Source organism: Anastrepha ludens, chromosome 5 (assembly GCF_028408465.1).
Source record: "Anastrepha ludens isolate Willacy chromosome 5, idAnaLude1.1, whole genome shotgun sequence".
Lineage (NCBI taxonomy): Eukaryota > Metazoa > Arthropoda > Insecta > Diptera > Tephritidae > Anastrepha > Anastrepha ludens.
Genome location: NC_071501.1, coordinates 46,298,435 through 46,314,366, shown reverse-complemented (window position 1 = coordinate 46,314,366; position 15,932 = coordinate 46,298,435). Strand labels below are relative to the sequence as shown.

Below are 15,932 nucleotides of genomic sequence, written 5' to 3'. Positions count from 1 at the left end.
GGGTATGCATTTAATTGGTGTGTCGGTAAAAGACTATGACAGCGATGGAATTTATGATGCTTGTGATATTTTTACGCCACACTACACTACACCACACCACACCACACCACACCACAGCACACAACTACTCCACTTAATTTTATAACCAGCTCAGCAGCAGCAGCAGCATCACCATCGCCATCACCATCAGCATCAGCATCATCATCAGCTCAAGCTACGAAATAGCATTGTGTCCTCTGGTGCATCAGTGCAGCATTCGCGTCATCAGTACATACAAATGCATGCATGCATGCATAGTTAAATATCTACTTAAATAGTTGTAAGCTCTATACTTATATTGTAAAATATACATATTTGCAAACATACCAGTGCTATGCATTTTAACATTACATTGTTTCACGCAAAAAACGCCTTCGCCACACAATGTATAGATAAATATACAGCAAATGTATGTTTGTGTGTCAGCAAAGCCAACCAAGCATAAGGTGCCAAGTGTAATTAAGTTGATAACCATACACTTTTTAAGAGCCATAATAAAATGTAGTTTATATAGCTAATAGCTGATAATATGCGTACAGACATGAGAAAATTACCAGTGCGCCCTGCGCTTTTGTTGCAGCGATGATGCGTTCGCATGTAGGTATGAAACAATTTGCAGTCTGTGAGCCATTTGGAAATAGAAGTACAAAATACTGCAATGGATGTACTTAAACTGTGCAAATTCATTGAATTCTATGCTGTTGCCATTAACTGCAGATTAGGCGATTTTAGAAGCCATTAAAGGTGCATAAAAATTAAGAACGGACATAACCTTAATAATTAGTAATTTGTTTAAAAAATATGCGACTAAAAGGAAGAACTGGAAGTCTTACATAAGCACCCACATATCATAGATAAATAAATAAATAAAATTGATGCGTGCATACTTCTTGTTCAGGGAATTTAGAATAGCCATGCGCCCTTTGGAATACCACAAATTACACTAGATTACAACCAAAAAAATCCCAAAACAAGAAAATCCAATTCTTATGTAAAGTCGATAGCTGAGTCTGAAAAACCATATATTGGATACATTTTTTTTTCTGCCATGTATTTTTCGAGATACCACTAGATAATGAGTTTGGATTAAAGGAAAAAAGGCAGATAAAAAGAGGTTGTCTGTAAAGTCGGTTTACTGACGATAGTTTAACGAGACAACGTCATAAGAAAATACTGATGTAATGGTTGCATTTTTCAAAAGAAAGTTTTAATTTTATTTGTTTGATAGATATTTTGTATGGATATAGAGGAGAAGGTAAATGGAATCGCAATGGAATAGGTCAAGTTACATTTACACAAACGTGACAAATGACGAAACATTTATCAAATTCATGAAAGATAGGTATGTTCAATTTCGATTGTGCATTAGACGTTAATAAGTCAACAACACTGAGAGGCAGCATCATCGATTTGCCTTTTTCAAGACACTTTACACTCGAAACACTCCCTTTCATTTCCTACTTTTTCTATCATCGTTCTATTCTCAACAGAGAAATGGTTCATTACCATGCACACAGGAAGAAGGCATATGCAAATACAAGTATGTGAATTTATATACCTACATATGCGCATATACATATATATATATATATGCTCACTCAAGTAGGACAGAGCCAGATGTCGAACGTTGCCGAACGCGGGGCCGATTGTGCTCTTTGTCGTTCGTTCCGCGCGATCGCTTGCAGTTCATGCAAGGTAACGACGAATGAGCAAGATAACGACAAATGAGCAAGGTAACGACGAATGAGCAAGGTAACGACACATTTTTTCGTGCGTGCAGCCGGCTAAATCGAATTATAAGACGTTATCACTTCAAAATTTTCTAATGTCAGTAGCCGGTCAAAATCGGTAAATTAACATATTAAGGGCAATTAAATTTTCTATCCTTTGCTTATATTTACTTCATTTTTTGAACAAACCAAACGTTTTAAAGAAAATTTCGAAGAAAAGATAAAAAGTTTTTTTGTTTTTGCGATTTACAAGGTGAAACCCAAAATAAACAAGACTGGCGTCATAAAAATGTTTTTGATGGTGCCATCTTTTTAAGGAGTTAGTGCGTTGGAAGTTACATCCCTACCTGACAGCCAGTGAAAGCTTGGTGACATTCGGTTCAGTGGAAGCGAAGTTATTGCGTCTAAAGTGTCAGTATGTTTGTGTCATCCGTACAAAAATGAGTTTCGAACAAGGAGCTTAGATCAAGTTTTGTTTTAAAATCCGTAAAATGTTTACCGAACAATTTGAATTAGTGAAGAAATTTTATAGCAATGATGATCTAACTCAACCAGAGTTCATGAGTGGTTTACATGTTTCAGAGATGGTTTTGAGGATATAAATGACAATGAACATACGGACCGCCCAAACTCAGTAATCACCGAAAACTTCATCGAAATTCTTCGTAAATGTATCAAAAATGAACCGAAATCTTTGTTGAAATTTATGGAATCGGAGTTGAATATCGCCAATACATCGATTTATCGATTCATCGCATTTTAACTGATCATTTGGGCTTACGAAAGGTCTGTGCTCGTTCCATTCTGCACAAGTTAACCGAGGACCAAAAATTGCTCAGAATTCAATATTCGAAAGACCTTTTTAAAGAGGCGAGAAAAGACGAGAACTTGCTTTACAACATTGTAACTGGTGATTTCATCACCAACTGGTGTTTCCAACATAAACCTGAAACTAAGCGTCAAAGTGCCGAATGAAAGACCCCAGACGAGCTACCACCCAAAAAATCGTGTTTGGAGAAAACAAAAATCAAGTCGATGCTCATTTGCTTTTACGTTTCCAAGCAAATTGTCCACAAGGAGTTCATGCCAACGGGCCAAAAGGTCAATGCAATTTTCTATCTTGTCGTTTTGAAAGGTTTGTTGCATCGCATTCGTCGAATTCGCCCTAAATATCGCGAACGGGGAAGCTGGCGTTCATTGCATGACAATGCACCATCTCATCGATCCACTTTTGTGACTGATTTTTTGACTAGAAATGCCATTTTAACCATCAATCACTCGCCGTATTCGCCTGATGTGGCTCCTTCCTTCTACCTATTCGGAAAATTGCATTTGGCCATGAAAGGAAAACGTCCGTAGAGATGCGGCAGCCTAACAAAATAAAACAGATCTCAGAGCGTTACTGGCGGTTATTCCGGAAAGTTTTCAATCAAGGTGTTATAACTTATATATATTTATATATAAGTATATATAACTGGCGCGTACAACCTTTACTGGGTGTTAGGCCGATTTCCTCTTGGGAGGAGGCAGACGCACACCTGGATTTTTTTTTCACAAATGGAGTTTAAAGTTGTATACCGCCTCCGTCAGATTGTATTTGTTGTTTTATAAATAGCTTTTTTAATGCAGTAATAAACTCGGTTTGCATTACCAGCCAAGGGGCGACTGCAATTAGAAAAAATCTCTTTCTATTACTTTGGTGTTTCGTGCCCATAGTGGGTTTGAGCCCGGGCACTGCGGAATGGGTGTCACTAACAAAACATTTGGCCCCGCCGGCCGCAAATTGCTTAGAGTAATAAATTTTAATTACATGTCACAAAAATCCATATGGATTTTCAGGCTCAGTGACCAATTTTGCATATGAATTGAATGGACTGATCCTTGTGTAAAAATCATTAACTAAATATTTGTAAGACTGTATTACTAAACCGGAGAAGGGAAAATGAAGGGAAAAAATCAGAGAGATGTACAGTCGGATTCTTAATAGAAACTTCCAGTGACATTTTTCTCTACTTTCCTCCTATTACAAATGAACTCCGAAGAAGGGAAATAAGGTTTTGTGGAAAAACTAGATATTAAAAATGCGAACAAGGAGTCTATTCTGAATAAGTAGGAGTTCAACCCGACTGTAATTGAGCCAAATTTACGCGAGTCTCGCGAGGCAACTGAAGCTCTTCGTCTGCAATGGGTAGTGGTTGGACTCCGATAACGGTATTCGAGGGTTGGGAGTTAGGGAAGGTGGTGAGAGACTCGGGATGAATGTCATTTAATGTGCGTGTAAAGACCGTGACTATCATTCGAAATTCAGAGAGAAGGTAAGTTCAAATCATCGTGAAACACTAAAATGAGCGGTCGCCCCTCGGCAGGCTATGGCAAACCCCCGAGTATATTTCAGTCATGAAAAAGCTCCTTATAAAAAATATCTGCCGCTGGGAGTCGGCTTAAAACTGTAGGTGCCCCCATTTGTGGAACAACGCCAAGACGCACGCCACAAATATTGTTCCTGGATCTCGTCAGTGTAGTTGAAGAGATGCCTTCTCATTCACCTGGGAGTTGACACAGGCTCTAGCAAATGTCTACAGGAGTGATTCCTCCGGTAACGCGCAATGCTGTGTGAGGCAATATTTCGGAACTCTTTTCAAGCCTAAATCAATACATTTCGCTCTTCGGTGATATGGCGCTGACAAAACGAGTCTAGAGTATGAGCGCCAAAAAACAGACAGTATCAAAATAAGATATATAACACCTATTTGGAGGGTAGGGCCAGAACAAAATTATTGAAATCATTTCGATTGGGAGCAAGTTGTTTTAAAGAATTCCAAGTAGAGTTTGAGTTTGATAGATCCGTATCCACCATGTGTCGCCAAGAGGTCTTTAGTCTTCCAGGGTTCCTTGCACCTCGCGGATTCCACCACAGAGTAGCCCTACACACTTCGCCGACATCTTTTGCGCAAAGTATGACCTATCCAGCCAAATCGTCTGCGAAATAAGACACGATTAAAAAAAAATGCTGTTAATTGCACCACCTTGTAGATGCATACAAGACACATTAATATACTTTATATACCAGTAGTAACCCATCCGCATTCGTTTGACCTCACAAATTGCATGCTTTACGCGTATATATATATGTGTGTGTGTGGCAACACACATATGTACATATATGTAGTATATAAGAAATATTGCACTCGATTTTATACTCATCTGTTATAAACCATATCTGGACCTGCTTCAATTGAACCCGCCAATGCACGATCAATGAATAATTTTACGCTCATTCATTTGCTGAATTTTTCGCATTTCGTTATTTATTGATTTAATCAAGCGCAACGATTCGTTCAAACGAGCAGCGGACACTTTTATTTATGTGTATATGTGTGTGTATGTAGAAATGTGCTTTTAAGTATCAGCTTGTGCGGCAGGACTTGACATGGCGAACCAACCACCTCGACGATGATCAGCCTACGGCCGGCGGCTATAAGGTAAACCAGTGATCGGCAAAGTGCAGCAAGCGTGGAAATTTTGAAATCACATCGAAGCGGCGATACTTGCACAATGCCATGCAACAACACTACAAACTGCAGTCGATAACTTAAAAAATGTATGGCCATATTTAATGCAACATTTCTTTTATTAATGGCTGGCAATTAGTTTGTGTCAAATGTGGAATACATGTATGTAGTATGTATATATGTATATGTGCATACATGTTTTCATATATGTATGTATGTTTGTATGTAAATACGAGTATTTTACAGTCAGGCGGTACCTACAAAGATGTGACGATTTTTGGTGGCTGGATGTACTGCGATGCACACGTGGTTCAATATGCATACACATCTACATACATACATATGTCTGTATATATATTTGAGTATATATATTCATTGTATATCTTAATATAAGGCCCAAGTGACCGGTTTGCTTGCTCACTTTGCGAATCGAATCAGATAAATGCGTGTATTTGTCAACTGATTTTCCAGTCATTTCTTAAATGCAGGACGGACTAATGATTTCATTGATGTTTCCAAGGAAAATTGGCAATTTTACACATACATAACTTAATCAAGCAGATTTAGCAGAGATTTATTTGCAAACGTTTATTTTCAATGATTTTATACAAAAAAGCAGTAGTGAGGGGTTTTGTAACCTGCTTTGTGAGTATTAATGATTACGGAAGTTTCTAAGGCAAAAGTAAAGCCCATTTTATGGGAGCATTTTGCAATCTTCCAATAGCAGATAGAAATTAAGCGACATTATTTGTCGTATGAATTGCGAATGATATGAAAATATTATATCTATATTGGGCTGGCAACTAAATTCCCTCATAGATGGCTTCAGTTCAATTTTAAGGCTTGCAGACGTAGTACAAATATAAAAACCCATTATGTTATTTGATAGTTGGCAATTCAGCTGTCAATCAGTAAAAAAAATTTTTGATCGGTTGCTTAGTTATCGTTTAGCGTTCATTAAGAAATGGAAAATCAAAAGGAACATTCACTCAAAGATGAAAAACTCACTGGCCGTCCAGTTGAAGTTGATGACGCCCTAATCAAAGCAATAATCAATTCGGATCGTCACAGAACAATACGTGAGATTGCAGACAAGCTTCATGTATCCTATACATGCATTGAAAATCACTTAAAACAACTTGGCTATGTTCAAAAACTCGATGCATGGGTGCCTCATGAACTGAAAGAAACGCATTAACAGCTGCGAATTGCTAAAGAAACTTAATGAAAATGATCCATTTTTAAAACGACTGATAACTGGCAATGAAAATGGGTTGTTAACAATAATATCAAGCGGAAATGATCGTGGAGCAAGCCAGGTGAACCAACTCAAACAACATCATCACCTGATATTCATCAAAAGAAGGTTTTGTTGGTCAGTTTGGTGGGATTACAAAGGAGTTGTCTACTTAGAACTCTTAACAGCCAACCGAACGATCAATTCTGATGTCTACATTGAAGAACTAATGAAATTAAACAATGCAGTTGTTGGCGTATGCCGATGATATTGATATCATCGGCCTTAACAACCGCGCTGTTAGTTCTGCCTTCTCCAAACTGGATAAAGAGGCAAAGCGAATGGGTTTGGTGGTGAACGAGGACAAAACGAAGTACCTCCTGTCTTCAAACAAACAGTCGGCGCACTCGCGTATCGGCACACACGTATCGGCACTCACGTCACTGTAGACAGTTATAATTTCGAGGTTGTAAAAGACTTCGTTTATTTAGGAACCAGCATTAACACCGATAACAATGTCAGCCTTGAAATCCAACGTAGAATCTCTCTTGCCAACAAGTGCTACTTTGGACTAAGTAGGCAACTGAGCAGTAAAGTCCTCTCTCGACGAACAAAACTAACACTCTACAAGACTCTCATCATGCCCGTCCTAACGTATGGCGCAGAAGCGTGGACGATGACAACATCCGATGAAGCGACGCTTGGAGTGTTCGAGAGAAAGATTCTGCGTAAGATTTTTGGACCTTTGCACGTTGGCAACGGCGAATATCGCAGGCGATGGAACGATGAGCTGTATGAGCTTTACGGCGACATAGACATAGCGCAGCGAATAAAGATCCAGCGGCTTCGTTGGCTGGGCCATGTCGTCCGAATGGATACAAACGCTCCGGCTTTGAAAGTATTCGATGCGGTACCAGCTGGTGTTGGCAGAGGAAGAGGAAGGCCTCCTCTGCGTTGGAAAGATCAGGTGGAGAAGGACTTGGCTTCACTTGGTGTGTCCAACTGGCGCCGGTTAGCACGAGAAAGAAACGACTGGCGCGCTTTGTTAAGCTCGGCCAAAATCGCGTAAGCGGTTATCGCGCCAATTAAGAAGAAGAAGAGTTGAAGAAAAGCGGCCCGAATTGGCAAATCGAAAAACTATTGTGTTCCATCATGACAATGCAGGGCCACACACATCTTTTGCCACTCGGCAAAAATTATTCGAGCTTGGTTAGGACGTTTTGCCACATACTCCATATAGTCCAGACCTTGCACTATCTGATTACTTTTTGTTTCGATCTTTACAAAACTCCTTGAATGTTATTAATTTCAATAATAATGATGATGTCAAATCGTATCTGATTCAGTTTTTTGCTAATAAAAACTAGAAGTTCTATGAACGTCTGAAAGATAGCAAAAGGTCATTGATCAAAATGGGCAATACTTAACAGAATAAAGTTATTTAGTTTCATGAAAAAATCGTCGTGAATTTTCTAAAAAAAAATCCGCAATTACTTAGTTTCCAACCTTATAGTTGGCGCTTACACTCTTTTTGGCTACTCCTGCTATTTGTGTTGTGTGTCTTGATATTTTCACACATATGGAGGGGTCTGCAGTTTTACGGCTCTTCCGAAGGCCAGATGGGTTTTTATGTGGGGTTTTTTCATGGCAGAATTGCGCTTGGCGGTTTGCCATTGCCTGCCTACGAACGACAGCTACTCAAAACAACTTTTTCTGTTATTTGGTGTTTCATTCATAAGAAAATATTACAGACTTTCGTTTTGAGCAGCAATAAAAATATATGTAAGTATTGGTTATGTTTTAAAAAGTTTAGTTTTATGAGTTCTCTGTGCCATTTGAATACGTTTTTTGAAGAGAAACCTTATTTTGGTTTAACATTTTGTCACCCTCTTCAATTAGCTCTTGCACTTTCTGGCACACTAGGCACGCATTCTTTCAAAATTTTCCGTAATTCAGAGCTGTTTTTCCTCACAATCTTAATATTTTATTTTAAAACCTTTTACGTATTATTTGTTTGTTGCCACACCCTTCTTTTAAGCTAGACTCAACCATTTTCATTCAGATTTAGGTTTGGCGAAATCCCGAACCACGACAGCACCCCTAAATTCAGTTAGTTGAGGTGATAAGAACAGCTCCAGCCGAAGGACTAGATGGATTGTTTTGCACTAAAAGTAATTATCTGAAGGCGGTCCTCGATACCGACGTGGTCGCTCCATATGTTACCATTGGCCTAATTAACATGATGTAAATCCATTTCGAGATTCTCCGGCTACAGCCCGAGAATTTTCTTGCTAAATGTTTTCAAACCATGACAGCTTTCGTTGCTTTGGATAAGATTGTGTAAGCATGCCTCTTCCAGTTAGGCTTGGCATCCAAGGCCAGACAAAGACAAGATAAGGCAAAGATACTTAACTTTTGGACAGGTTTATATTCATACCCAGCCCAGCTGAATCACATGCTACGGGGACGTTTAATAACCCTGCAGTGTCTGTTCAATTCCTTCGTATTGCAAGTATTGTTTTTATTGAATCCTTTCAGATCATTAGACCCCATGAAGCATACATTAAGATTGCCTATTCCTTGGGTAGGAGTTTCAGAAGATAAGGCTAGTCATTACTTTTTTAATCATGGTGAGTGGATGTAATATAAGAGCAATCTAAGTAAATAAAATCAAAAATAAAATCTCCTGTATCACCTGGTGGTATGAATTTTCATTACGTCCGTGAGACTTTGCATTCAAAGTTACATTTGCTTATCATTCTCCTATCCTTTGCGACAAAACTCTACAAAAAGAAAGCTACTCGTTTCTGAGGTATATACGCAAGGTAGGTCTTGCGCTTACTAAGTGAAGTTCTTTCTTGCTTCTAATATTCTTTCATATTTTTTTATAGACTGTTCAGTCGAACGGGAATGATCAGACTTCTTTAGAGGTTAATTTTTACTTGCCGAGAGAGCATTTTGCCTTTCACTGCCTGCTTAGTCTACGTCGGCTTGGATTAATATTTCGTGGGTACCTAAAGAGCTACAACTTTTTACCACTTTGAAATTGTTTGATGTGAAAAAAATCTTTTTCCCCGGCGACAGAATAGCACGCTGGGAAGTATTCTCTACCTCTTCTTCTTTATTTTGTCAACAACTAACTAAACAACTGACTAACTAACCAAATCTCTCTATCTCTTTGTCTCTATTTCTTCTCATTTAATTTCGTGCACTTTAATTGTTGTCATAAAAAAGTGTACTACTCTCTATTTCTATTATATCAGAACCGGTTTACTTCTATAAGCTGGCAAATAAATGGAAATGTTTAATATCCCAATTAAATTTAGTGTTATTAAAAACTGGAGATCCATAAAATATTTCTCTATCTCTATCTCGCTTATTAAGGTAGCCGAATACCATAGTTGTCAGCACGGGATCATAATTTCCAAAACATTATCTTTGTCGTCGTTATTATCACTCATCATAGAATACAGCCGTCCCTCACATGAGAAACAGACGATGACCAGGGAGCCGCCCAATATGAGTCCGCCGCGCTTGGATTTTTGTATAGTTCACCAAGCTCTGCTCACCTTTAACACCTTCAAGAAAACTCATAGGACATTCTAGCTTTTATACCGCGCCCTTCGATTCTGTCGCTTTTCGTCAGGGTTTGCTTATTTGTTAAGAACTTATTCGCAACGAACCTGCTATCTGCAATCTGACATCCCCAACGGTAGCTTAGAGTCCAGCTTAGTCGTCCGCTCCCAAAAAAGCGAAAACCTCGGAGATGCTCGGGATATGTGAGGCCTTTCGAGCCGGGCCCCCTTAATCTCCAACCGGATTTTAGTTGCCTCTTACGACAGGCATGCCTTACCGTGAATGCATTATTTTCCCTGACCCGCTGGGCTTCAATCCATATTTCAATCTCAATCTCTATTTCTATTTATATCTCTATCTCCATCTCTATCTCTATATCATCTCTACCTCTACCTCTATCTCTATCGCTATTTCTTTGCCTATCTCAATCTCCATCTCTATCTTTATCTTTATCTCTTCCTCTATCTCTCTCTCTATCTCCATCTCTATCTCTATATCATCTCTACCTCTACCTCTACCTCTACCTCTACCTCTACCTCTATCTCTATCTCTATCGCTATTTCTATCCCTATCTCAATCTCCATCTCCATCTCTATCTTTATCTCTAACTCTATCTCTCTCTCTATCTCTCTCCCTATCTCTACCTCTACCTCTATCTCCATCTCTATCTCTATCTATATTTCCATCTCTATCTCTATCTCAATCTCTATCTATATTTCTATCTCTATCTCTACCTCTATCTCTACCTCTACCACTACCTCTATCTCTATCGCTATCTCTATCCCTATCTCAATCTCCACCTCTATCTTTATCTTTAGCTTTATCTTTATCTCTAACTCTATCTCTATCTCTATCGCTATCTCTATCCCTATCTCAATCTCCATCTTTATCTTTAGCTTTATCTTTATCTCTAACTCTATCTCTCTCCCTATCTCTATCTCTACCTCTATATCCATCTCTATCTATATTTCTATCTCTATCTCTATCTATATTTCTATCTCTATCTCTATCTCTACCTCTACCTCTACCTCTACCACTACCTCTATCTCTATCGCTATTTCTATCCCTATCTCTGTCTTTTGTCTTTATCTTTATCTCTAACTCTATCTCTCTCTCTATCTCGATCTTTATCTCTAACTCTATCTCTCTCCCTATCTCTATCTCTACCTCTACCTCTATCTCCATCTCTATCTATATTTCTATCTCTATCTTAATCTCTATCTCTATCTATATTTCTATCTCTATCTCTATCTCTATCTCTACCTCTACCTCTACCTCTATCTCTATCGCTATTTCTATCCCTATCTCAATCTCTATCTTTATCTTTATCTCTTCCTCTATCTCTCTCTCTATCTCCATCTCTATCTCTATATCATCTCTACCTCTACCTCTACCTCTACCTCTACCTCTACCTCTATCTCTATCTCTATCGCTATTTCTATCCCTATCTCAATCTCCATCTCCATCTCTATCTTTATCTCTAACTCTATCTCTCTCTCTATCTCTCTCCCTATCTCTACCTCTACCTCTATCTCCATCTCTATCTCTATCTATATTTCCATCTCTATCTCTATCTCAATCTCTATCTATATTTCTATCTCTATCTCTACCTCTATCTCTACCTCTACCACTACCTCTATCTCTATCGCTATCTCTATCCCTATCTCAATCTCCACCTCTATCTTTATCTTTAGCTTTATCTTTATCTCTAACTCTATCTCTATCTCTATCGCTATCTCTATCCCTATCTCAATCTCCATCTTTATCTTTAGCTTTATCTTTATCTCTAACTCTATCTCTCTCCCTATCTCTATCTCTACCTCTATATCCATCTCTATCTATATTTCTATCTCTATCTCTATCTATATTTCTATCTCTATCTCTATCTCTACCTCTACCTCTACCTCTACCACTACCTCTATCTCTATCGCTATTTCTATCCCTATCTCTGTCTTTTGTCTTTATCTTTATCTCTAACTCTATCTCTCTCTCTATCTCGATCTTTATCTCTAACTCTATCTCTCTCCCTATCTCTATCTCTACCTCTACCTCTATCTCCATCTCTATCTATATTTCTATCTCTATCTTAATCTCTATCTCTATCTATATTTCTATCTCTATCTCTATCTCTATCTCTACCTCTACCTCTACCTCTATCTCTATCGCTATTTCTATCCCTATCTCCATCTCTATCTTTATCTTTATCTCTTCCTCTATCTCTCTCTCTATCTCCATCTCTATCTCTATATCATCTCTACCTCTACCTCTACCTCTACCTCTACCTCTACCTCTATCTCTATCTCTATCGCTATTTCTATCCCTATCTCAATCTCCATCTCCATCTCTATCTTTATCTCTAACTCTATCTCTCTCTCTATCTCTCTCCCTATCTCTACCTCTACCTCTATCTCCATCTCTATCTCTATCTATATTTCCATCTCTATCTCTATCTCAATCTCTATCTATATTTCTATCTCTATCTCTACCTCTATCTCTACCTCTACCACTACCTCTATCTCTATCGCTATCTCTATCCCTATCTCAATCTCCACCTCTATCTTTATCTTTAGCTTTATCTTTATCTCTAACTCTATCTCTATCTCTATCGCTATCTCTATCCCTATCTCAATCTCCATCTTTATCTTTAGCTTTATCTTTATCTCTAACTCTATCTCTCTCCCTATCTCTATCTCTACCTCTATATCCATCTCTATCTATATTTCTATCTCTATCTCTATCTATATTTCTATCTCTATCTCTATCTCTACCTCTACCTCTACCTCTACCACTACCTCTATCTCTATCGCTATTTCTATCCCTATCTCTGTCTTTTGTCTTTATCTTTATCTCTAACTCTATCTCTCTCTCTATCTCGATCTTTATCTCTAACTCTATCTCTCTCCCTATCTCTATCTCTACCTCTACCTCTATCTCCATCTCTATCTATATTTCTATCTCTATCTTAATCTCTATCTCTATCTATATTTCTATCTCTATCTCTACCTCTACCTCTACCTCTACCTCTACCTCTACCTCTACCTCTACCTCTACCTCTACCTCTACCTCTACCTCTACCTCTACCTCTACCTCTACCTCTACCTCTACCTCTACCTCTACCTCTACCTCTACCTCTACCTCTACCTCTACCACTACCTCTATCTCTATCGCTATTTCTATCCCTATCTCTGTCTTTTGTCTTTATCTTTATCTCTAACTCTATCTCTCTCTCTATCTCGATCTTTATCTCTAACTCTATCTCTCTCCCTATCTCTATCTCTACCTCTACCTCTATCTCCATCTCTATCTATATTTCTATCTCTATCTTAATCTCTATCTCTATCTATATTTCTATCTCTATCTCTATCTCTATCTCTACCTCTACCTCTACCTCTATCTCTATCGCTATTTCTATCCCTATCTCAATCTCTATCTTTATCTTTATCTTTATCTCTAACTCTATCTCTCTCTCTATCTCTCTCCCTATCTCTATCTCTACCTCTACCTCTATCTCCATCTCTATCTCTATCTATATTTCTATATCTATCTCCATCTCTATCTCCATCTCTATCTCTATATCATCTCTACCTCTACCTCTATCTCTATCGCTATTTCTTTCCCTATCTCAATCTCCATCTCTATCTCTATCTCTCTCCCTATCTCTATCTCTACCTCTACCTCTATCTCCATCTCTATCTATATTTCTATATCTATCTCCATCTTAATCTCTATCTCTATCTATATTTCTATCTCTATCTCTACCTCTACCACTACCTCTATCTCTATCGCTATCTCTATCCCTATCTCAATCTCCATCTCTATCTTTATCTCTAACTCTATCTCTCTCTCTCCATCTCTATTTCTAAAACTAGGACTAGAACTACCTTTCTCTGTCTTTATATTAACTTTGTGTTAGCTTCCATTCCGTTTCCTGATCAAGGGAAAAAACGAAATCGATACTGTAGTGTGCCTTGGAATCGACTAAGCCCAACTGTAGCATAATAAGCATTCTTAGACTGAAAATTGTATCCGCTAAATAAGAAAAAAATCACGTACTAACGACCATAGCTGCAGGATATTTGAGTTCATGCGAAATTTTTATACCTATTTATATTATACATTCTGCTCTAAATTATAGGCTACAACGTTGTCTACTCCATTTCTCAGGTTGCACTAGCGAGCCCACTCTGCAGTCGAGTATTAAAATTATGCAGCGAAAAGTGTTATTTTAAAAATAAATAATGAAGTGATTCCTAGCCAACTTGAAGGCGATCGGATTGTTCATGTATTCGACAAGTAAAGAGCATATTTTCATCTTATTAAAAATTGATATTTGAAGCAACGCACCTTTGCTGTTGGCCTCTTTGCTATCACCGCGACCTTTGTCATCCTGCTGCGTCTCCTTTTTGCCACTGTCCACTTCATCAGCTACACGCACACCAACATGAATAGCGTCGTCCTCCTCTTCCTCCTCGTCTTCGCCTGTTTCAACGCCATCATCCTCTTCTTCCTCATCGTCGTCGTCATCGTCTTCCTCATCATTGTCATCCTCCTCATCTGCAACATTGCGATAGTCAATGGTGCGAGGCGTCGTCGACGATGATGACGCCGTTGTCGTCACGGTGTTGGCTTTGCGCTGCGTAACGTTGTTGCCGCCACTGCCAATTAGCACGCTGGTCGATTGCATGGACGTCAATGCATCCTTGTGGTATGAATTATGGCGATTGCGTGTCGGTACGCCTGCAGCAGCAGCGGCCACCGCACTATACGCGTCTGTATTCATTTGCTGCAACATTGTTGTAGTCGCCTGACCGCCTGGAAATGTGGCATTGCGTTTATGGCGCCCTTTAGATTTTGGAAATGCGGCCAGTATATTTAGCCACCACTTGGACTCCTCAGGGCATGTGCCCTTCACGAATGTGACCCGATCCGGGGCGGTGATGGCAATCGAATTGGTATGGCCCGTCACATCTTCTGCCATGGCGACCTCGAGTACTTTGGTCATGTCGATGCAGGCTTGTGGCACAGTTTCGGGCTGTGGAAATTTAAAAAGAAAAATATATAAGTAGTAGTTATCACCACACTGATACCAAAATAAAAAGCTAAAGTTGTTATGATGCAGATTTACTTACACATATACATATGTACATATACAAATGTGAGCAACTTGATAGTGCCAATATGTTTCTGGAAAGATTAAGTTTTCATGTCATATTGGCAGCCATCAGACCTACCAACCTACCTACGTTATAAAGACTTGATATTTTTTTTAAGATATTTTGTAAAATTGGGGGCATTTTGAGTACGTTTGAAATTCATAAATTAATTTACAAATACAATAAAAATTTATTACCGATGTAAGTAGAATATAATCATATCGACGGCAATCGTTTACTAATTAAAGTATGGAGTTCTAACTTGAAGAACTAGGAAAATCTAAAACAAAATAGCCAACAATAATTGAAAAATATGGTAGAGCGCATTATTTTAACAAAGAAGTAGTGCGGGATAGCAGTCCACAAGCAGATAAAAGTGTAATTTTCAAATACTTCAGAATTCTGCTCACATGGTTAAGTATAGGTCGGTATTTCCATATTAATAAGCAACTGACTAGCTGCTCACTGTCATGGATGTAAATATCTACTTCAACAGCCATGGGGCAATCTGAGCACTGCTCTCGATGATGGTTCACTCGAAACTGGTGGTCTAGAGCGCAAAAATTTAGGGTATTTTCAGGATTTTTTTTTTTTTACAAAAAAAAAAATGAAAAACGATATTTAAATTTTTAAGGTTTTTCATTTAACTTCTTTTACATACAAAAATGAAAAAAATTTTAATAAT

The 15,932-nt window shown here is 38.4% G+C and overlaps 1 protein-coding gene across 1 annotated transcript in view; it reads right to left on the bottom strand.

The window, feature by feature from the left end:
- The window catches only part of LOC128863059 (protein outspread), a 51,026-nt gene that overhangs the window by 24,334 nt on the left and 10,760 nt on the right, over positions 1-15,932 (bottom strand). The window contains exon 2 of the mRNA XM_054101957.1: positions 14,439-15,126. Within this exon, the coding sequence (XP_053957932.1) occupies positions 14,439-15,096 (658 nt within the window). The 5' untranslated portion in view covers positions 15,097-15,126. The remainder of the gene's footprint in view (positions 1-14,438; positions 15,127-15,932) is intronic.